The sequence below is a fragment of the Sorex araneus genome, chromosome 5 (genome assembly GCF_027595985.1).
Source record: "Sorex araneus isolate mSorAra2 chromosome 5, mSorAra2.pri, whole genome shotgun sequence".
Classification (NCBI taxonomy): domain Eukaryota; kingdom Metazoa; phylum Chordata; class Mammalia; order Eulipotyphla; family Soricidae; genus Sorex; species Sorex araneus.
In genome coordinates this window covers 146,295,248-146,319,349 of record NC_073306.1, presented here as the reverse complement: position 1 = coordinate 146,319,349, position 24,102 = coordinate 146,295,248, and the positions used below count along the sequence as shown (strand labels likewise).

Genomic DNA, 24,102 nt, shown 5'->3' with positions numbered 1-24,102 from the left:
TGCGGGCTGACTCTGCCCTCCCGTCTTCCTCCTCTTGCTGAGGAGCAATGCCTGGCGAGCACCCCAAAGCTCTGCCTGAACACCAGCTTGCAGACCTTCGCATCTTCCCCAGGGAGAGCCACTCCCGGCAGGTGGAGCTGCGGGCGCGGGCAGGGTCTCCTGGCTTGGGCCCACCCAGACTGGGAGGAGCAGGCGCGACGGGGCGCCCAGCTCGTGGCTGCCGTCCACAGAGGAGCTCATGGCTGCCATCCAAACTCCCACAGAGCTGCCGTGGCCTCGTCAGTCGCACTGCAAGTGGGTGGCCGTTCCCACGGGTTGGGATCCTGCTTCACTTGCCCTGTTCCCAGGGGACCCAGAGACTAAGTGTGCGCGACAGGCCCACCAGAGGAGCGAGCAAGCGTGAGCCACTGGCATTTAGTAAGCAAAGGAGCAAGATGGGGTGGGGGGTGCAGGTGTGATCTCACGCCCCCCCTTCCTGCCCCGCGTATTGCAGAGGAACCGGCCCCGGGACCCCAACCATGACGCTCAAAGAGAAGGACGCGGGAGATGGCACAGCGAGAGAAGGCGTGTCCAGGATGAAACCGGTCAGTGGCGGCCTCTGTCCCCTATGGCTCTGCAGGTGACCCTGGGCCCCTCCCCTCCCACTGCCCTGTCCCCTCTCTGGGGAGGTGGAGTTGAGGTGGGGTCAGGCCGGGAAAGTGAGGAGTGTCTTTTCTCAATCGGGGTGACGATGCTGTCCCCAGGGACACTCTGGCCCCCCAGACCCCAGTTCACTGCCACCGCCTCCAGGAAGCCCTCAGCACTTAGGAAAGCACTTTCTCACCAAGAGCCCTCGGCCCCACTCTTTCTTCTTTATTCCATTATTGTGCTTGCTCGCAATGGCTCCCAGGGCCTCACACTGGCGGGACTGTGCTCTTCACAGGAAGATGGGGTGGGGCGGGGGCTCCACACAAACACCCCACAACTGCAAGTGATGGGGAGTCACAGGGCTCAGTGCTGGACCCTCCCTCGAAACCAGACCCAAGCCCCTGCCCACAGCAACGTCACTCAGTGTGGCCTCATCAGCTCCCGCCCTGCCCGGCTTCTCTGGCTCAGGGTGAGGAGACCAGGGCAGAGCCACATACAGGGGCAGGGGCGTTGGGGGGTTTGCCCTGTACACAGTGGACCCTGATCGATCCCCAGCACCCCTATGGTCCCCTGAGCCTCCCAGGAGTGAACCCTGAGCACTGACAATAAACAGAAGGGACAGTGGGCAAGGGACACTCCGACCAGGGTTATGTGCAGGCAAAGAGCCAGTGGGGACCCAGGCCATGATTGGGGCTCAGTGCTGGGCCAGCCTGGCACCCTCTGTTCCATTCTGTCATCTTCCACGGGAGAGGGTGCCACTCAACTCTGTGTTCAGGGTCACTCCCGGCTCTGTGCTCAGGGTCACTCCCAGTTCTGTGCTCAGGGTCACTCCCAGTTCTGTGCTCAGGGTCACTCCTGGCAGGGCTCAGAGGACTATAGATGATGCCAGAGTTTCAAACTAGATTGGCCACAGGCCAGGCATGTACCTTAAGGCCCTGTGCTGTCTCTCTGGCCCATCCTGGACCTGGGCTGCCTCTGGCCCTTCCTGTCCCCTGGCTCTGTGCTGTCTCTCTGGCCCGTTCTGGCCCTGCGCTGTCTCCAGCCTGTCCTGTGCCTTCCCCGTGTTCTGCTTCAAGGGGAAGATGCTGCCCAGCCAGTCTGTGTTTTAGCAGGATCAGGTGAGACCCCCACTTGCAGGTGAGGGCCCCCCAGCAAGGAGGGTGTGAATTCAGATTTAATGTGGGAGGAGAATGAGGGGGTGCCTGGAAATCCCCTGCAGGGGTGCAGAACCCTCCGTGCCACATACAGCAGGCCCAGCCCCGGGACTCTCGCCTGCGCCCCCCTCGGTGCCCTGCTCGCGGCTGCCAGCCAGGCGTGGAGGTCCCTCAGCAGCCCTGTCTCACTCGCCTTGGGGTGTGCGGGACCCTTGGCCACTGTAGCGCAATCGTGTCTGGTCCTGCTCAGGACTGTGGTCAGGGAGGGGTGCAGGCCTATTCTCCAGGGGGCCCTGGGGCTCACCAGGCGGTGGGCTCAGTCACTGACCCCTGCTCCCCGGGACAACCAACATGGGACTCAGCTGCCCCTCTGGGATGTTTTGGCCCCGCAGGGGTGCGGGGTGGAGCTGGGTGCTTGTTCCGGCACGTGCCCCTCCTTGCCCCTGCATTCCTGCACCACACGTGCCCCTCCTTGCCCCTGCATTCCTGCACCACACGTGCCCCTCCTTGCCCTGCATTCCTGCACCCCAAACTTTTATTCCAGTCTGTTCCCCCACTAAGCCAGGGTGCAAGCTTCCTGTCTCTGCTGGGAGACCCAGGCCCAGCCCTGGACTTCTGGGGCTCCTGCCGCTCTCACGCACAGCTGTGCCTCCACCCCGGCGGTGACGCCTGGGCTGGGCTGTCCTCTGCACACGGAGAGGGTCCCACCTCCTCAGCACTGACCCTGCAGCCCCCACCCCAGGCAGCCCCGCAAGAGGACAGCTGTCCCTGCCGGGGGCGGCATAGGGCACAGCCGCGCCCAGCACCCCCACAGCCTGGCCCACACTGGCCATTTGTGCCGGAGCCTGTGCAGGCCCTCGGGGCTGGGCTGTGACTCTGGATCCACCCGCGCCTGGAATTTCTCCGCACTCTGTCCTGGGGGTAGGTGCAGGGCTGGGGCGGGGCGAGTGGCGGCTCCAGAAGTGGGGGGGCTTTGTCTGAGGAGGCAGTGTGTTCAGGGGTGCCATCAGCGCATGGGTGGCCTCTGCTCCGTCCTCCCCCACGCCCGTGGGAGACTGGCTTGGCCCGGGTTCATGGCAGACCCTCCCTCCACGCCCCTTTGCTGGGGTCCTTTAGAAGGAGCTGGACAATCTTCCCCGGGAACCCCGGAGCTGGGCTGTGGTCCGGGCAGACGGGCCCTGGAGCACTGCCCTGGCCGCGCCCGCCCCCCACAGGGCAGCCGCTGCTGTTTCCTGCTAGGAGCATGCGGTTGCCACACTTCCTGCCAGGCCCGCCCTCTGCCCTCCCCGTGTGGACTCTGCCTCCTCACTCACGGGGATGCCCAGGCACGGCCCGGGGTCCAGGGTCCGCTCGGGGCTGGGCCTCCTGCCGCCAGGAGCCAGACATGGACCCCCGCGATCTCAGTCAGCAGGCCATTCCTCTCACCCCCATCTGTGACCCGGGCCTCAGGGGGCCCCAGGGAGCCCGCCCACCCCAGGGGAATGGAAGGAAGGTAAACACGGCAGGCGGCCAGGCCCAGTGTGGTGGCAGCCCGAGAGCGTCGGACCCTGGGGTCTGGAGCTTGAATGTTGGGGCCCGAGTCTGAGTGCTGGGGTCTGAGTGCCGGAGTCTAAGTCTTGAGTGCTGGGGTCTGAGTGCTGAGCGCTGGGGTCTGAGTGCTGGGGACTAGAGCCTGAGTACAGTCCTGTGGGGTCCTGCCCTCCCCATCTCCAGCTGTGCTGTGCTCAGACGTGTGGGGGACAGTGGCATCGCACATGCTAGGGGGTCCCTTCCCCTCCCCAATCCCCCCTCTGCCCGTGGGGTGCTAGTGAGGGGACAGGTGCGCAGGTGGGCCACGGGGTGGGGGGCTCCTGAGTGGCAGTGATCTCCCCCTCCTGATGGGGTAGGAACCAGAATTGGGGTGAAGGAGAGAGACCAACGCCCAGAAAGGAGCCTGGGCCGGGGTGAGGGGCCGAGGAGGGTGTTCATGGCCCCATCTCAGCTGCAGGGAGGTGTTCGGGCCACACGCCCTCCTAGGGGGCAGAGGCAGGACCCCCGCAGGAAACTGAGTCTGGGCCCGGCTGACGGGGGGCTACCAGGGGCCCAGAGGAGACCTGGCCAGAGCCTGGAGGACAGAACGGGAAGAGGCTCATAGCCAGGTCAAGAGCGACGGTGGCATGGGCCTGGGAATCAGGCCCTGGTGCACATGGCCCGAGGGAGAGGAGGAGGAAGCGCCCTTTCTGAGCATGCTCTGATGGAACGCCCCCCACCCCTCCAGTAGGGGAGTCTCAGCCCCCCCCACCCCTGCAGGGGCCAGCCTTGCTTGGGGGGACAGCAGTGGGCACACGATGTGCCCTGATCCCCCCAGTGTTTCCCAGCCTGTGCTTGCAGGACCAAGAAGCTCCACCTCGGGGCAGTGAGCTACTGCCCTGGGGCCAGGGAGCGAGGGGCGGGAGCAGCGCCCACTGGGGCATCCTGCAGAGCTCCCTGCTACCCCACCACGGGCAGAGGCGATGCGGCAGTCCCCGCCCGGACAGAACCCCTGCGTGCCTGGGGGACTCCACACTTCCTTCCTTGGGCATCCTCCGCTGCCCGCACGGCCGCCCTGACCGCTCTGCCCTTCCTCCCAGAACTGGTCCTGCTCGCTCGTCCTGGCGGCTCTGGTGGGCGCCTTCGGCTCTTCCTTCCTCTACGGCTACAACCTGTCGGTGGTGAACGCGCCCACCTCGGTGAGTGCCCAGCAGGGGGCGCTGCGGCCGCGCCCTGCACGCGGCAGAGCCCGTGGCGCTGGACAGTCCGGCAGGTGGCGGGCAGAGGGGCGGAGAGTGAGGCAGCCCCCGCCTCGGAGGGGCAGGTGGGAGCTAGGGGAGCAGGGGATGAAGGCAGCGTGGGGCTCCATCCTTGCGTCTGGGGGATGGGTGTCCTGGGGGAGCCCTGCAAGGGGAGGGGGCTCCAGGGCCGGGCAGGGGAGGTCCTGAGGGTCTTATTCAAGGCCGGCCGTCATGCCCCATTTCCTCCACCGCCTCCTGCTCGGGGCTGCACAGTGACGTTTGAGATCACTTTCCCTTCGCTTTTCTTTGTAGTTTTATGGCATTTTTTATAACCCTTAGAGAGCCTTTTAGCCCTCATTTTATTTTTTTTATTAGTTTATTTTTAATTAGAGAGTCATCATGAGGGTACAGTTACAGATCCATACATCTTTGTGCTCATGTTTCCCCCATACAAAGTTCGATAACCCATCCCTTCACCAGTGCCCATTCTCCACCACCAGTAAACCCAACATCCCTCCCCCCCTCCCCAGTCCCGTCTCCCCCCACCCCACCCTGCCACTATGTTAGCCCTCATTTTAGAACTTCCTGTGTGAGGTCATACTCTCTGCACTCTTCTTTCTGGCTCCTGTGGACGGCACGCTTGGTGGGGTCTCACCTGAGTGTGGCTGCAGTTCATCCTAGCCTCCTGCTCCAGTGCTCCTGTTCCCACCAGCCCCAGTGTGTCCGCCCACTCCGGGTTGGTGGCACTTGTATTTTCTGTCTGAGGTCGTTAGGAGCGAGGCTACCGTGGACATCTGGTAAATATAACTGAGGGCAGGTGGGAATGAGGTTTTTTTCAGACAAGTTTTCTAGAAATGAGTATTCTGGACTCTAGGTTGAAAGATCATCACCTTTACCAGTAATGCCAAGGTAACTGCCAAGCTGCTGGTCTAGTTAGTTCCCCAACCCCCAGGTGACCACCACGTGGTCTGGCCAGGCTTTCCCCAGAGTATGTGGCCCTTCCTGAGCTCTTGGCACTGGTCCGAGCTCGGAATGGGCCTCCACAACGGCCCTGAGCCGGGGGCATTGATGGCGTCATGGACCAGGAGACAAGGCTGACTGGTCTGAACCACCAGGAAACCCCAGGAAACCATGAGGAATCCAGCAGGTCTGTGCCCGGCGCCCATGTGCCTGCTGCAGTGCCATGCGCTGGCTCCAGGGCAGCGGCGGGTGACTGCATCCTGGGACGTGTGTGTCTTCGACAGTGCCTGGGCCCCTGGTCATCAGTGCACGCCAGTCCCCGAGTCCCCACCATGGGGCTGCAGAGTAAGACCCCCAGGGCCACGGGGGCGGGTGGGGGCAGGGCTGGCACTCTCACGGGAGTTCCTCCTGCGTGTTGCCTTTGACAGCAATGGGGAGCACCAGCCAGTAGTTCTCGGTCATTTGCACTTCCTTTGTTTAGGAAAGGAAAAGTGCTCGTCTGTTCAGACTTTATACACGCTTTTTTTTTTTTTTTGCTTTTTGGGTCACACCCGGCCATGCACAGGGGTCACTCCTGGCTCTGCACTCAGGAATCACCCCTGGCTGTGCTCAGGGGACCGTATGGGATGCTGGGATTCAAACCCGGGTCGGCCGCGTGCAAGGCAAACGCCCTACCCGCTGTGCTATCGCTCCAGCCCCCTATACACGCTTTTAACTGGATTGTTTGCCTTCTTGTTGACTTGTGGCGTTCTTTGTAGACGCTGGATACTAGTCCTTCCTGCGTTACAGATATGTCATCCCCATCCACGGCTCGTCTTTTCGTTTTTACATAGTATTTTTCTTAAGAGCGGGAGTCTTTATTTATTTATTTATTTTATTTTATTTTATTTTCATAAGGTTGTTTGCATTAATCAATTATATATTTCAACACCAATCCCACCTCCATTATACCTGCCCACCACCATTACTTCGAATTTTTTCACCACCATTCAAGCCTGCCAGGGAGAGATGCTAGATACTTTATTTTCTATTATTTATGAATGTCATGAGAGGTTGCATGCTTCTGGAATGCTAAAGTTGTAAATGTTTGGGGTCCAGAGACATCTCTGTAGGGAGCTAATCCATTTTGAGTTTCCTGTGGGAGTTTCTGCATCAAGGCCGTTGATGTGCTGAGATGAGGCCCAGAGGCAGATCGTGGGCCTGACAGTTGGGACCCCAAGTGGGCTGGGAAGGAGCAGGAGTCTTTTAATTCCCATAAAAGTCCCAAGGCGCATTTTACTCTTCTTTTTGCGGCCAGCATTTCTTGCGCCTTGTACCTTTGCCTTCTCCAATCTGGTGAAGCGTTTCTCTCGCGTTAGATCTGCCTCCGTGAACACATTTCACACTTGGTCCTGTGTGCGCCAAAGCGGGGAAGCTTGGGAACAACAGCTCCCTGGTCCCCATCACACCCGAGCCTGAATAGCAGCTTTACTTCTTGGTGAGTGAGCTGCCTCGTCTCCGAGTCCGCTCCCTGTCTGGAAAATGAGTTTCGCAGAGAAGCTCAGCACCCACGCAGTGTGCTGCCGGGTCTAACCAAATAGAGCCCAAACAGGACCCGGCGTGGAGCCTGGCTCGGAGGCAGCGCCGTGACCACAGCCAGCTGGCCCGGATCCAGCCGCAGGGAGCAGCAGAGATACACATGGTGTGTTGTTTCTCTTCAGTACATCAAGGCCTTTTACAATGAATCGTGGGAACGAAGATACGGGCACCCCATCGACCCAGACACCCTGACCCTGCTCTGGTCGGTGACTGTGTCCATATTCGCCATCGGAGGACTCGTGGGGACGCTGCTGGTGAAGCCGATTGGAAAGGTTCTCGGGAGGTGAGTGAAGGCATCCGCATTTGGGGACCTGCCCTATGGCGGTCACTGTGTCTGTTTGGGGATTTGCCCTATGATGGTCACTGTGTCTGTTTGGGGATCTGCGCTATGACGGTCACTGTGTCCCAGTGTCAGGACTGCCCCTGAGACCAGCCAGCAGGAGAGGTTTTCAGGATGGGAAGGGGAGGACAGAGGCCAAGGAGAAGTGAAGCCCGGATGGCAGGGCGAGCGAGGAGCAGGGCGGGCGCCGGGTCAGGCAGGAGAGCATCGGTTGAGAAGGAGGGACATGGAATTCGAGTTGCGTGAGGAGTGGACGGCGGTGAGGAGGGGACAGCTGGTGCAAGTGGTGTGGAAGCAGTGTGGGCGGCCAGTGTGTCTGTGTTCACTTCCCGGGTTTCCAGCAAAGCCCTTTTTAACTCAAAGTGAACTAGTCTTCCCGCTGTTCCACCCGCTGGCCCTGGAGCTGGCCATCGAGTTAAAGCGGGCACAGCAGCGGCCGGCAGTGCCTCTCCTCCCCCTCACCCAGCACTCGCCCAGCAGCCAGGACCCTTGTTCAGACAACTCAGAGCCAGCAGCCTGCCTGCTCGCTAGCCACCGCGGGCAGGGGGTTCTCCTCACTGCTCTGCTCTCGGAGGAGTCGAATTAGCTTCCAACTGCTTGCCCCGGGTGAGGCCAGCTCACATGTCGCCACAGAAATTCTGTTTTCACACAGGGTTTCTGTCTCTGTCCTTCACATGAGCCACTGCGAGTCGCTCAGTTGCTCTATTCCCCCAAACAGGCCGGCCTTGCCCTCCCTGCACCCAGGACTCTTGACCTATCCGGGAGCTTCCGGCCTGCTCCCTGTCCCCACACTTCCTGCTCATGTTCAGCATAATATCTGGGTGACCTTGGTGAAATCGGCAGGTCCCCGCCACTCCCCTCCCTAGAACCCCCAGGACTGCCCACGCGCCAAGGGTAACTTACGCCTGCTCCCTCCCAGCCCACTGCCCAGCCGGCCTCACCGAAGTTCCTGAGTGGCCCAGCGGAGGCCCTTTGCACCTCCCTGCCTGGTCACTGCTCCGGTAAGGCTGCTTCCTCCCTTTCTTCAGGCCTGCTCAGAGCCTCCCTCGCCCAGCTTCTTGGGGAAAAGTCCATCTGGGTCACATCTGTGTGACCTGCACACCCCTCCCTGCTCCTGTGTCCCCTCCAGCCTGGGCTGCCAGCTGTCCGCGGCACGTTTTGTTTGTACTTGTTTATCGAGAAGGTAGCAGGGCCAGCACTTTTGCCAGGTCAAAATGGAGAAAGGTGTGCAGCTCCCGAACGCATGGGAGCAGGCGCTGGTGGGTGAGAGGCACAGGGAGGGATGAGAGGAAGCAGGAGAGTGAGAGGCAGAGGAGGGATGAGGGGATGCGGGAGAGTGAGAGGCAGAGGAGGGATGAGGGGATGCGGGAGAGTGAGAGGCAGAGAAGGGATGAGGGGATGCGGGAGAGTGAGAGGCAGAGGGAGGGATGAGAGAAAGCTGGAGAGTGAAAGGCAGATGAAGGAGGAAGAAAGGAAGGCATAAGGCTGATGAATGAGTGAATGATGGAGAATAAAATTCAATGAATAAATGAATGCCTACTGGGGATGAATGGCAGCAGACTGAATGAATGAATGCTGGAGAATGAAGGGCAGATGAATGAATAAATGAATGTTGGAGAATGAAGGGCATATGAATGCTGGAAAATCAAGGCAGATGAATGAATGAATGCTGGAGAGAAAGCATGGACGTGTTCAGTACAGATCCCTCTCAGGGCCCTGGAACACTGAATCTCGAGTTGGACAGCTAGACTTGGCACTGCTAACTGCTTCACCCATGGGGTGCCAGCTGACCGGGGTCTTCAGTCAGTTGATAGCACTGAAAACCGCGCTGAGCGTGGGTGGGTCTGCTGGGACTTCCTGCCATCACCACGGGCTTTCTTCCACTTACTCTTAAGCTCTGAAGGCGCCAGGTACATCACCGGCTCCATCCTACTGGTGACCCACAAATAGCCCGACTCATGGGAGAGCCATGACTGTACCCACTCTCCTGGGGTCTGGCGCCAAGCATCCAGAGCCTGAGAAACCTTCCCTCGAGCATCCCACTGGTGTGGCTGGGCATCTGGGGGACAGAGTTGGGGCTGTTCAGAAGAGCGAGGGTCCCACACACGGAGCCAGGCGCTCACATGAACCTCAGCAGCTGTGGCACCGCGGGGAAGTGTGGTGGAGTACGACTTGCTGTCTGGAGTCTCCTTCTCCCCTCCTGCTCCAGTGAGTCGGCAGGAGCCGGGTTCTGGGACGGGGCTGCAGCGCCAGACGCCGTCTCTGCCCTGGAGGAGCCTCCGCAAGTGGCGCAGGAGCAGACAGCCATCTGAGTGGGCAGGTCGGAGCATCTGGGGGAGCGTTGGCCAGCAGGCCCCGCAGGGACAAGGGCGGCGCTGTGAGAGTTGTAAGGTACAGGTCCCAGGGCAAGGCTCCACACGGGGCTCCTGTGCCCACAGGCCAGTGTCTGGGGACGCAGCCAAGCCCGGCTAGTGTTTGTCTAAGTGGCTGATGGCTGTGTGGAGCCTCTTGGAGGAGCACTGCAAAGGAGCATGTCTTGGGGATCTTTCCTAGTCAGGGCGAGGAGGCTTCCTCTGTTAGTGTTTCACAACTGGTATGTGGTGGGGGGGTCACTCTTGGCTGTGCTCAGGGAAGGGGTGGGCCATGCTCTTGGGTCTCACACTGCACACACGTGCTCTCTGCCTCCGTGTGGCTGCCCATATCATGTGACAGTCCCCTTTATCCTTTAGTTTGGGTCAGACCAGGCAAGGCTCAGCGCTCGCTCCTGGCTGTGCACTGGGAGACCCCTCCTGAGGGACGGGGTTGAACCCGGCTCAGAGGATGCAAGGCAGCACCGTGCTGCATCTCGGGCCCCTGGAAGGTCCCTTCCGAAGCATGGCCGCTCTGTGAGATGCTGCAGCGAGTTCTGGGCACCGTGCTGGAGGCTGTGGCGGTGCTGGCTTTGCAGGGGTGCGGGACTGTGGGAAGGAGAAGGGGCTCAGCGGGCAGCTGGGGCGTCAGGACGGTGGGAAGCCCAGAATCTCAACCATGGCTCAGGCTTCCGGAGATGTCAGAGCACTGGGCCTGCAGCCTGGGGTCCGTTCTCCCAACTGACGGCGCTTTCTCTTGCAGGAAGCACATCCTGCTGGCCAACAATGGGTTCGCCCTGGCCGCAGCCTTGCTCATGTCCTGCGCCCTGCGGGCCGGCGCCTTCGAGATGCTCATTGTGGGGCGCTTCGTCATGGGTGTGGATGGAGGTGAGTGTGCCCCAGGCAGGCGCAACGCCACGGCTCTGTTGGAATGGGCGGGAGCCAGGGGTCCCCGCGAGGTGCCCTTTGGGACAGACCTCAGCAGACACCCAGGCTCGCAGTGGGAGCCTCTGGGTCAGTCACGTGATTTCCTGGAGCGCAACCCCCCCCCCCCAGTGAAACAACGCCATGGGGGGTCTCCTCCAGACCCAAGGTGCGAAGTCTCGAATCATCACACCATAGAATCCACGTTCCCAGGGCCTGCTGCTTCGGCTGGACCTCAAGCCCATTGTCTCCTTCCTTTCCACATGGGGCCTTCGCGCTGCATAGAGGGGACCCAGTCTCACCCCTAGAGATTGCCAATCAGTGGGGGATGGAGAACTCTTCAGTACACAAGGGGGGTGTCAAGGTGGGCAGGAGGAAGCCTAGGAGCAGAGCTGGGCTCCGCCCTGGGCAGTGACTGAGGGAAACCAGGGCAGAGAGGAGAGCAGAGGCCCCGGGTGGGAGCAAGCCTGGCGGGCTCCAGGAAGTGCTGGGTGGGGGATGAGTCAGACGGGAAAATGACTGGGTAAGTCTAAATGGAGGCTAAATCTGTACTGAATAAGAAGACGATGATAATACGGAGCAGTAGAAGTGTGTGGGCGTGTGTGTGTGTGTGTGTGTGTGTGTGTGTATGTGTGTGTGAGACACAAGAAAAAGAAAATTTAAATATATGACTAAAATAGCACATAAAACAGGAAGGCATTGAATGAAGTATTGTCTGGGTAATACTAAAACTACTAATTTACACTGTGGTACAGTAAGATTCAGATATGTAAAATAATCTCTAGGGCAACTCTTAAAGTAGAGAAAATAGCTAATGACAAAACTAATTCAGAGGAGGCCAGAGAAGAGAGAAAAATAGAATATGAAACAGTGGGATATGTATGTACAAACAGTAAGATGTTCTATTTAAACACAAATATATTAAATCATCCTGATGTAAGCAGACAAAACACTTGACTCAAAGATGCAAATGGTCAGATTGTAGAAAACAATTGCCCTGTGTGTGCTGCTTATATGAGATATGCCTTAGAAATCAAGGCGTGGAAAGGCTGGAAGGAAAAAATCACAGGGCAAAAAGGAAAGTATTTCTAATACACTAGCCCCCAGGCTGGCATAGAAATATTAACAACAGGCCAAAGAGATTTTATAACAAGGGAGCTTTTATATATATATATATATACATATATATATATCTATTAAAATGTTTATTTTATTGAATCACCATGACAAAAGTTACAAAGCTTTCAGGTTTAAGTCTCAGTCATATAATGATCAAACCCCCATCCCTTCACCAGTGAACATGTTCAGCCACCAAAAACCCCAATATGCCCCCCTCCCACACACCCCCAATTGACTGGCTAATGGTCTTTACTTTATTCTCTCTATACTTTGAATACATTCAATTTTTCAACAGAGAACTCACTATTATTTTTTGGAATTTCCCCCCAACAATCAAACCTGCTGAAAAGGCATCATTTGATAATTTGTTTTCCATTGCTAAGAATGAAGATTATATGAGCTATTTCAGTTGCGTGGTTTTGGATTTCTGTTATTTTAGCTCAGTTCACAGTCTAGATGCATTTCTATAAGAAGCTTCTAGGTGCCAAAATGGGTTAGTAGACCTACTGGATCATAGTCTTTAAGGAGCAGAGGGGCCGTATCGTGCGAGGCTGCTCCAGATCTCATCTGGACCTATATATTTTTTTATAATGTAGAAGCACTGCTATTTATTCAGCCATTGATTAAGCTGATTGAATCGGGCATGAACTCCACATTACTTTTTTTTATAATTTTTTAATTTTATAAGTTAGTTCACAATGTTTGATTACATTCAATATTCAAACACCAATCCCACCACCATTACATCTTCCCAACACCAAATTCTGGATGTTTCTATCACAAATCCCAGTTCCTATCCCAAAATACAACCAAAACAAAATATTTTGCATTGCCTATTATGAAGAACTGTGAACATGCTTACAGAAAAGTGTTCATATAGGAAACCGTGTGAAGATTGTTTTATTTTGGCAGGAGCCATTAAGGCATTCTATAGGACATCACTAACATGTTAAAGTTTGGGTGATGTGAGCTTTGAGATATATATATATCTAAAAACATGTATGCATATATATTTCCCTCTGGTTTGTTGCCTACTATCTGAATCCCATCAAATGTAGTATGGTAATCATGGAGAATGGGTAGGGAGTGTTTTATGACATGTCATGTGGTCACTTTTGCAGCTGCATGGTCCAGGAATATGTTTATTCATATGTGAGACTCGGCCCTCATATGTGGGGAGTGGCCTTGAGCGTGGCAGCGGTTGGGTTGTGGAGGATTTTGGCTGCCGGAGCTGGATCCCTTGGGGCACCCTCTGGGGTACCCCATGTGAAACAGCCTGGTGCGGAGTCCAGTGTCATGGTTATGGGGGCCTCATGTTATGCTCCCTTTTGGGAGAAGCAGCCATGTGATCTGGACGGTGGTTGATGACGAGATTATCTGGCAGGAGGTGGCTTATGGGCATGACCCCTGGGTTGCCGGAGACTGGGGAAAGTGGCCAGAGGATCTCCAGGGAGCTTTATATTTACCTGGAGTATAACCATTCTGGGACTGGAGCCATAGCCCAGTGGGTAGGGTGTTTGCCTTGCATGCAGCTGACCCAGGTTCGATTCCTCTGTCCCTCTCAGAGAGCCTGGCAAGTTACCGAGAGTATCCCGCCCGCATGGCAGAGTCTGGCAAGCTACCCATGGTGTATTCAATATGCCAAAAACCAGTAACAATGTCTCACAATGGAGATGTTACTGGTGCCCGCTCGAGCAAATCGATGAACAACAGGAGGACAGTGCGACAGTGATAACCATTCTGAATTTGTCAGGCACTTAACAAGCATCATTAAAAATATATACACTAAAAGCCAATGTAAAATGAAGAGTAATCTTTCTCTAAATGACAGACTTTCTCTAAATTTCTCCTAAATAAGGAGAAATCTGTAGTATATTAAAGTTTTGAGCAACACTGTATCACTGTTATCCCGTTGCTCATCGATTTGCTTGAGTATGCACCAGTAAGGTGTCCATTGTGAGATTTGTTGTTACTGTTTTTGAGCAACACAATTTAACAAATATGAACTAACTAATATAGAGGGTACATAAAACCCCCAAACAATAAGACACACATTCTTCATAGCAGGCACAAATAATTTATAAAAATTAACCACGTGACAGGGTTGGAGAGATAGGACAGTGGGTAGGGCATTTGCCTTGCACTTGACCAACCCAGGTTTGATCCCAGACACCACATATGGTCCTTGGAGCCTCACCAAAGTGATCACTGAACACAGAGAACTGCAAAGCAAAGCAATCAAGCAATCAATTCCCACGATAAACATAAAATGGCAGTATGGTAAAACAGAGTTGGATTGACTCAGCTATGGAAGATTGGATTAACATTTGAAAAGCAATCAAGGTGGTTTATATGCAGACAATATATGTTAAAATAAGATCATATGATTGCTAATTACTTGCTGAGAATCAATATCATATGCATAGGATTCTTATTTTAGAACTCTTGTCAATACAAGGAATAGAAGAAACATTTGTTAAACCAATAAAGCCTGTCTACAAAATACCATAGCACTCCCCATGGAAAAGCCTGTCCACAAATGTCCACTTCACCGGCATGAGTTTGAATTTCCTCAGAGGCAGCAGGGTGCTGAGGTCCAGCTCGGACAATGGGCACACGATGCTTTCACACTAAGATAGGAGGGTTGGCCATCTTCCCCACAAATAAACACATGAAACATTTAAAAGGATCTTGTAAAGTGCTCAGGACAATAGCCAGGAAATGTAAACAGCCCAAATGTCCAGCAACAGATGAATGGATAAAATTTGTGGTCTGTATACACAAGGGAATATTAGGCAGCTACAAGAAACAGTGAAATGATGAAGTTTTCTGGAATGGTACTGGAGAATAACAAGTTAAACACAATAAGTGGAAGAAGGGCAAATATGAGATGATGTCACTCACGTGTGGAGTACGCACACACCAAACCGGGGGAGACAGTGACAGGCGCCTGGCCTTCAGTTCACAAAACTGAACACTAAGCACTGGGGAAGGGGGAGGCGAAGACTGAACTAGACAGGGACAGTGATGGAGGGTCGTGAGCACTTTGGGCGGTGCAGTAATATCCTATATTGTATAAAATATTAATTTCTTTACATAGGTTAGAATCATATAGCAATTAATCACTATAAATTGACTTGTTGATTTATGTTCTGATTATTCTATTTTCCATTTCTCTAAGTTTAGTTGGAGCAGGTGATATGAAGTAAATTTGTTATCTACCCCCGAGGGGGGCAGCCTGGGGAACAGCAGGAATTCTGGGACACTAGCAGTGGGATTGGTGTTGCAACAATAATATGCCTGAAACAATTCTATTATGAACAGCCTTGTAAATCATGGTGCCTTAGTTAAAAATTAATAAGCATAAAAAGAAGAAAAATTTAAAAAGTAGCTCAGACTGTAGGTGTGTCCTGAAACTAGGAATGAGTCTCTCATTTGATGAGCCGTTTCAAATTCAACTCTAGCTAAGTACTATACACACAGTATTTATGATTCACCATTAAATTGTACCAATGAGAAAAATAAAAGGGCTGAGTTAAACTCACAAATGTTTGTTTATTTATTTATTTATTTACTTATTTGCTTTTTGGGTCACACCCGGCCGTGCACAGGGGTTACTCCTGGCTCTGCACTCAGGAATTACTCCTGGCAGTGCTCAGGGGACCATATGGGATGCTGGGAATCAAGCCTCAGTTGTCCGCATGCAAGGCAAACACCCTACCCGCTGTACTATCATTCCAGCCCCAAACTCACAAATGTTTAAAAGTAAATCAATACATTATTTCTATGTGCAAAACGCTATAAAAATAAAATCTATGAATAAACTTCAAAATCAATTTGGCTAGCAAGTCAGACAAATTAGATAAATATTCAGTATGTACATATATTTATAATACTAGTTTAAATTTTTTTTCTCTATGACATTCGATAACACTAAAAACAATTGTATACCTACACAGAAAATGCAATGCACACAATCTACCACTTAAAATCTAATGAAAATCACTCAGGACCTCAGAATCAGTTCAATAAGGAATGTGTAATACCTAATCACAAAAATCTATACAGTATCATGGAGAGAAATTGGAGATAAATAAATGGAAGGGTGTTTCATGCTCATACATTGGACAGATCATGATTCAATTTGTTCGCTCACTATTGATCTCCATGACCTATCAAGTTGGCGAGATTCCTGTATGCTTGGTAAACTGCAAACTGTAGTTGCTTCTAAGGTTCATTTGGAGCTGCAAAGTGCTGAGTGTTTGCAAAGTAATCCTCCAGACAAAGGCAGCTGAGAGAACTTGATTTGCCAATTCCAACATGTGGTAAAGTTACTGTGATGTAGGCAGGATAGATGGTGCCAGGAGGACAAGAAATGGGCTTCTGAGGATGACCCCGTACTCGCTTGGACACTTACACTATGACAAAGGTGTCCCTGCAGGGCTGAAGGAAAGCAGTGTCTGTTTAGTGGATAAGGTCAGGCTCAGGGGGGTCACCACGCTCGGAGGCAGCAACATCCCCGTGCAGCTCTGATTTGGTAACCCTAAAAGATCCCCTTTCGTTTGGTGTGTGTGTGGTCCTATGGCACACACACCATTTCTACAATCATTTAGCTCTGTGGAAAATGCTTGTATCCACGCTTTTTTGTCTGTTTGCTTTTCTCTGCAGCTTCTCTTTGGTTTGGAGATCTTTTGGTTTGTTTTTTGTTTTGTTTTGTTGTTTTGTTTTAATTTTGTTTTTTTTTCCATTATTTTAGCTGTTTATATATATATTATATGTTAACAAATGATTTTTAACCTTATCCCCTGAAAATTTAGTCATATTATGCAGCACAGGTATAGTAATCCAATCACATGTTACAGTGGTGACTTGCTGACTATTCAGCAAGCAAAGTAACAGTTCAAGGAACATCAGCCAATTCAGACTGCAGTTCAGAGTCCATTTGTCTTTGAGCAGTCCAGAATTTCTCAGAGTTCTCACGCCATATCTGGACGAACTCCACAGTCTATGTTCCTTGCTTCAGAGCTATGTCTGCCATGGCCATTGTTGCTGTCGCTGCGATGATCCCCATGATAGCAGCGATGAGCAGCCCAAGGAATCTCTTGATCCATCAGAGAAGATAGCTGATCAGTTTGACAAAGCGCTCCAGTCGTTGGATTCTTCTCCCATGGTCAATGAAAAGTCTCCAACATTTAAGCACTTCTCAGGCTCTTCGGGCCTACACATTAGGCCACAGATGTTGCATGAACGTTCGTGCAGTCGGAGGCGCTGAGACAAGGAACATAGAAGAAATGTATGTCATGGAGGTTCCAGGTTCTCTCAGATTCTGTGACAAAACTTTACAGAGCTCTGTAATCTCCTTTTATTGATCATGGTATCTCTAAAGGGCGAGATACAGTGGATACAGTGATGTCATCAAAAGCATCAACAGAAGTTACAGAAAGAACATTGAGCCAGCAGAACATGCCTTGTTTCCTTGCATCTGCGGGCCAGTAACTTTGGCCTCTGGAAAGAAGATACAAAACCAAAACCTCCCTCGGGTGATAAGCACTTAGATTTACATCCCAAAGACAAGGCTGGGTTTGCATCTGAAATCTACATCCCAAACACTAGGCTGGGCCAGAGCCAGCAATCTACAATGTCAGAGATCAGCCCTGGCTAGCACCTGACATCTGCATGTCAAAGACTAGCCAGGTTTCTGTGAGAAAAGGAAAGCTGCCCCTTACAATATACTCAAATTATTTTCTGAAGGCAGCTTGAAGGGGGGAAATGTTCAGCTTCATCCAAACCAATCAGGACACAAGAGAAATCTCGCCCATTTTTATGGGTCCCTATGTTCCTGTCCGTAGTATGGTAAAGTCTACATAGACTCGCCCGGAGAGCTCAGTCCAGCCCAAACAATAAACTGTTAGGGCAGGACTTCCCTGGGCGGGGCCAAAGACAATGAAAACCGTATATTTTCTACTCAGGCCTCTGCTGTCTGCTTGCTCCAAGAGGAATGTGCGGGCTCTTGAGCTATGACTGATGTCGGTGGGCCCCACGGGTGACTTACGTGAAGTGGGGAGGAGAAAGACGGTCACTTTCTCCCCAACCGCCTCTACCACCCGGGACCCAGAGTTACTGGGTTCTTGTCTCGCTCTCAGAAAAGAATTTCAGGAGTAGACAAGCAGTGAAGTAAATAGATTTTATTCAGAAGTTTCTGAGGGAGGAAGGAAGGGATAAGTGGGAGAGAGAATAGTAAGAATAACGCGCTCAAGAGAGAGCTCGGGCTTCTCCAAGGGTGGAGGAAGCTTTACACACATCCTAGCACTGGACACAAAAGCATGAAAGCACACATCTCAAGGGGGGAGATGCGGGCGACACATGTGCTCGGGCACCACATGTGCTCGGCCACATGGGCACAAGCAGCACATGGGCTCAGGCAGCATATGCGCCTAATTTTGGTTTTTTGAGGTCACACACAGCTACGCTGAGGGGTTACTCCTGACTCTGTGTTCAGGAGTCACACCTGGCAGTGCTCAGGGACCATATAGGGTGCCGGGGATCCGACCCAGGTCGGCCACATGCAAGCAAGCACCTACCCCCTGTAATAGCTCCCTGGCCCCATCTGCAGCTTCTCTTTGGAAATTGTCTTTGGGGTGAAGTACAGTAAAGCCTAGTTCAGACCGGCAGAGACTATTTTGACATTTTGACATTTTAGTTGATTAGGAGTGAACTTTGAGCATTGCTTATCCTCTTATACAAAAATCAATGCCTTGTGGTTTTTAGCTCTGTCTGAAAGGGAAAACAATAAATAAGCCAGGAGGTGACATAATACATTTCTACTGTTTGGGGATTGGAAAAGATTTCTAAAACAATATAGAAAACACTCTGAAAGTTTAAAAGTAAATGAATCAATAAACTACATTAAAATTAAAGACTTCAATTAATTTTTTAAAGCACCATTAATGAAAAGACAAACAGTAGGGAACAAGAAAATAGTCCCAGTGAATGAAATTGCCAATGGGCTCATACCCAGAATACATTAAGAATTCTAACATCAATTTTATTTTTAGAAACAGAAAACCCATTACAAAAATGAGACATCTACACAGTAGCCAGTGGAAATAATAAGTTTCTTAAGGAAATGCAAATTAAACCTTCAAAGGCTAAAATTAAAAATCCTGATAGTGCCAAATTTGGTGAATGTGTGGACCAAAGGATAATTTATTCATCTGTCAGTGTGATTATTTGGGGAAATTGGTTTCTCATATATATGTGTATATATGGTATATGTGTGTGTGGTTTGTATGTATATGTGCACATCTCTGTATATACATACATGTGTGTATATACATATGTGTGTATATACACATCTATATATGAGAGAGAGAGATACCAATTACAAGTATCCTTGCACAAAGACTTGCGCAAGAATAGTTATAGGGGCATTAGTAGTAGCAACCCTGAGTTGGAAACCAGTGAAGCCTTTAGCAGCAGTGAGATGGGGCTTGGGGGTAACACAGTGATGAATTCTCACTTTGGAACACAGCATAACAATGCAAGGGACATTACAACTGGCATTATCAGGCAAATGCTCTTCTCTTCCATGTGGACACAAAAAAAGCAAATGCCCCATGATTCATCTGCTGATCTTCCCCAGTGGTGGTTATTAGGCTGGGGCTGCCCTGGGGAGGGGTGGAGAGACCCAGAGGCTAGTCTTCCACGGCGCTGGTATTATAGCTTGATTGCCAGCTCTGTCCATTTGGTGATAATTCTTCAAACTGCGCACATGCTTTTTGCTCAGTTGTGTAATGTGCATCCTATTTGATTTTCAGAAGCTAAGCCTGTGTTCAGTGACATGCTTAGCTTTGGACTGGACTCAAATTTTGTAGCACACCAGTAGAGAAGTGAAAATTTTCATTGGTCCTCAGAGTGTTTCCTTCAGCGTTTATTTACGTCTCTGATCCTCCCAGAGAATATTTTCCTCTGCTCCCCTCTGCGTTTCAGCTACTAAAATGACTCTAGGCAGACTCTGGAAATTAGGCCAGCTCTGTGTGTGCGAGCTCACACCACCCCCCCACTGCTTCTTGCATCTGTCTACCCCAAAAGACAACCAGACAAGAAAACCACAGGCATGGACACAAAACAACAGAAGAAACAGTCAGAGAATGTGCATCCACAGGACGATCACGTGTGCTTGTGGCTCCTTCTCTTGTATCCCCCACCGATATGCCCTCAGACCAACTGCTGCCCTCCCCTCCCCTCAGCGCAGGTCCCAACAGTTCTGCAGGAAAAGGAAGTGGTTGGGAGATGGATGCTATTGTGGGGCCCACGGTTTTATGGTTCAGAAAGCTGTCAAATGCCAGTAACCCAGAACGACTGTTGATGTTTGAAATACAAGCCAGGAGCCACCCTTGGAACTGAGTCTACAGTGACCAATCGCAGACCCAGCGGTTTCCAGGACCCGGGATTTGCAGTGCCAAAACCAACGCACTCCCAGGAAAATCAGGATAAGTTGCCCTCTCGTCTTTATATGAACCCTATCCTCTGTGTCATTGGTCTAACTGCCAGCATCTCACTTTTCTACTGCTTCACAATTGGCAAGTGACAACAGTCTCCGTTTAGGACAGCTGACACTTCCAAGAATTATCATGCTTTGGGTGCATTTGTATTATGCATGGCGGCCTCGTGAAGGAGGCATTATTATGCCACAGCAGAGAGGTTCTGCTCACACACCCTCTTCCCCACCGGCTATCTCATATCCTGATTAGATTATTGTGCGATGGTATTAATTATCCCCACTCAGTGGAAAGAGCCTTTGGTCAAGAAAAGCAACATTTTTTTAAGTGACCACACCATGAGTTGAAGACTTACATAGAGAGATTTAATTTCCACCATAACAGCACTGCAGAGCCTGGCAAACTCCCCGTGGTGTACTCGATATGCCAAAAACAGTAACAATGATGGTCCTCATTCCCCTGACCCTGAAAGAGCCCCCAATACGCCATTGGGCTACACTACCATGTGACAGGGACAAATGGAGACATTACTCGCACCCACTCGAGCAAATCAATGAACAACGGAATGACAGTGATACAGTGAACAGCAATAAATAGAAATGACTACCCTACTTTTACAGATGAGGAAACTGAGACTGATACGCTGATTAACTTGGTCGGGATTGCCTAGTGAGAAAGCTGATCCCTAGACATGCATCTCTGTATGTTCCCTTCTCTCAATTCCACCATCTCCAGGCAAAAGTGAGCTCAATTGATTGTTTGCCAAAAACTTTTTCCATGAGTCCAGATGCTCAAAATACGTGTGTCTTAGAGAAAACTCAAACGCAGTTTGATTTGCTTTGGGACTTTGCATGCTCTTCCTGTCTCTTTGCTCAGGGACTGTATTTGTCTTGAGGGCTAAGTTTCCCAAGGCTGAGGTGTGCTCAATGGGCAGTAGGTTGCTGGTTGCCTTCATTAATGTTTCTGGAAAGATCTGCCAGAAACTAAACTCTTGTATTGAGCTTAACTGGAAGCACATTGAGAGGTGGGTATGGTGTGTTGGGAAATGTGCTAGAGGCACTGGAACGCAACTGAGTGCCCACTCAACCTAGGGAAAATCCAGGCCAGAATAATAAGTGCTGATGACACCCATTCATGTAGCGCCCTGTCATGAGTGAAGCATTGCCTCTGTCTTATTTAACTTGAGAAGAAATCCTGCAAAGCTTGGCTTGGTTCTTGTTCCCGTTTTGTACATAGTCAAAACAGGATGAAAGAAACAAACTCCCTTCTCGTCCCCAACATCAAGCCTTCCAGACTTGCAGGGATTTGACACGGGATCGGAGCCTATGGTCTGTGCTTTCGATGATCCATAAGTCAGCCTGGAGCAAGAGCATCTGTAGGCGTTACAAGCCAGCCTTGCCCAGATACAGTTGGAAAACAAGATTTCTGGACACTGACAAGACCTCATGTTCTTTTTTTCCCCTACCAGATTCATGTGTGTGTGTGTGTGTGTGTGTGTGTGTGTGTGTGTGTGTGTGTATGTATGTGTGTATGTGTGTGTGTTAAACATTTTGCAAAGTAAGGAAAGTTTTTTTAAAAGGCAAGAAATAAAAGATAACATGTTAGAGAGAGAGCTCTCCTCTCCAGAGAGAAGAGAATCCCATGAAACGAGAAAGGAATTACATACCCCAAGTTGGAATGTGGGCTTTCCTGGAATGAAAATGCAGGAGTTGCTGGATTCTGCAAAATATTTTTATATCTACTAGTTTTGTTGAAAGTATTAGTCATCAATCTCTATACATGTGAACTTTTCAAAGGTTCTGGGGTCATTTGTGGGTAACCTAATCTACAAATTGTATCAGAAGGTCCTGACTGTATCTGACGGCTGCAATTTCTATAGAGAGCATGATTAGCTAGTGGAGAAAGCTCAAATGCTAGAACCAGAAAAAGAATCAGTGAGGAAAATAATCTCTTTGGTTTCCTCTGAGTGTCACTTGGTGACTGGAGAAAGTTATTCAGCTTCTCAGTGTCTCAGTTACTCATAATTAGGAAGAGAATAATAGTATATTTACTTGAAAATGTTCAGAAAATAAATAAATTAATATATGTAGCAATATGAGAAGGACCCCTGCAGCTTGGTAAGCACTAGTTGGTTATTGTCATTGTCACCATGACCATGACTACCACAACCACTATAACCAACACCACAGCCACCTTCATTAAAATCATTACCACAATCACCATCACCACCATCACTATCCCTACAATCACCATCACCACCACCACCACCATTGGCCATCCCTACAACCCTATAATCACCATCACCACCATCACATCACCATCCCTACAACTACCATCACCACCATCACCACTATCACCACCCCTACCATCATCACCACCACCACCACCACCATTGGCCATTCCTACAACTACCATAACCATCATCACCATCCCTACAATCACCATCACCACCATCACAGCACCATCCCTACAACTACCATAACTACCATCACTACCATCACCACCCCTACCACCATCACCACCATCATCATCCCTACTACCACCATCACCATCCCTATAACCACCATCACCATGCCTACAATTACCATCACCATCAGCACCACCATCACCATCCCTATAACCACCATCACCATGCCTACAACTACCATCACTATCAGCACCATCACCATCCCTACCACTATCATCATCACCATCATCATCCCTACCACCATCATCACTATCCCTACAAATACCATCACCATCAGCACCATTATCACCATCTCTACAACCATCATCACCACCACCACCATCCTTAACCCCATCATCACCGTCACAATCACCACCATCATCACCACCATCATTCCTACCACTACCATCACCACTGTCACCACCGCCATCACCATGCCTACCACCACTATCATTGCCACCATCACCAACACTTTCACCAACCCCTTCACCATCCTTATCACCACAACCACCATCATCATCACAGATGCCAGCACCACCGTTGCCATCCCACTGCCATCAGCCACCACCCGAGGTCACATGCATCCCCTTAGCTCTTTTCTCTTCTGTGAAATCCACCTCCCAGCCCTCCCCTAGGACCCTATTGTGCTGGCCATCGGCAGAGCCCAGTAGAGCGGGGCCCTGACCAAGTGCTGCTTTTGTCCAGAGCAAAGCCAGGGAAGGCGCTGTGCCCAACCTCTCACTGCCACCTGCTTCCTCCCCAGGCATCTCCCTCACTGCGCTCCCCATGTACCTGAATGAGATCTCGCCCAAGGAGAGCCGCGGCTCGCTGGGCCAGGTGACGGCCATCTTCATCTGCATCGGCGTGTTCACTGGGCAGCTGCTGGGCTTGCCGGAGCTGCTGGGCAAGGTAAGAGCCGCTCCCTGGCCAGCGCAGTCTGTTCTAATGTCCACTCTCAGCCCCTTCTTCCGGGAGGCACTTCCAGAGCCAAGTAAGGAGCTGGCCCTGCCTCCAAGGCTGCCGCTAGCTTTTGGACGCCTGGGCCTTCCCGTCCGTGTTTAGAGAAATGTCGTGGAGGTCCTCTGGTTGGGCTTGATTTTGTTTTAGGATCTAAAGAATACTTAACTAATCCCAGCAGCCCAAAGCATCCCTGTGCACTGCCTCAGCAGCACTGGCAGCCCACCCAGTAGCTCACATAGGGAGTTTGGCACATACCCACCCAGACACGCTAGATGCTTGTTTCCTTGTTTGGGGCTTGCCCAGAGGCTCTCAAGAGGCCCAGGCGTGCTCCCAGGACTCAGCACCTCGGCTGGTGGGTCACTGCCAGGGGTGCTGCTGTTCACAGCATCACGCCT

General features: G+C 51.5%; 1 protein-coding gene across 1 annotated transcript in view; it reads left to right on the top strand.

The window, feature by feature from the left end:
• The first annotated feature begins 518 nt into the window (after positions 1 to 518).
• SLC2A9 (solute carrier family 2 member 9) overlaps positions 519 to 24,102 on the top strand; it is a 47,236-nt gene continuing 23,652 nt past the window's right edge. Inside the window, exons 1-6 of the mRNA XM_055139978.1 lie at positions 519 to 584; positions 3,157 to 3,273; positions 4,391 to 4,489; positions 7,192 to 7,352; positions 10,521 to 10,645; positions 23,511 to 23,656. Of these exons, the coding sequence (XP_054995953.1) occupies positions 519 to 584; positions 3,157 to 3,273; positions 4,391 to 4,489; positions 7,192 to 7,352; positions 10,521 to 10,645; positions 23,511 to 23,656 (714 nt within the window). The remainder of the gene's footprint in view (positions 585 to 3,156; positions 3,274 to 4,390; positions 4,490 to 7,191; positions 7,353 to 10,520; positions 10,646 to 23,510; positions 23,657 to 24,102) is intronic.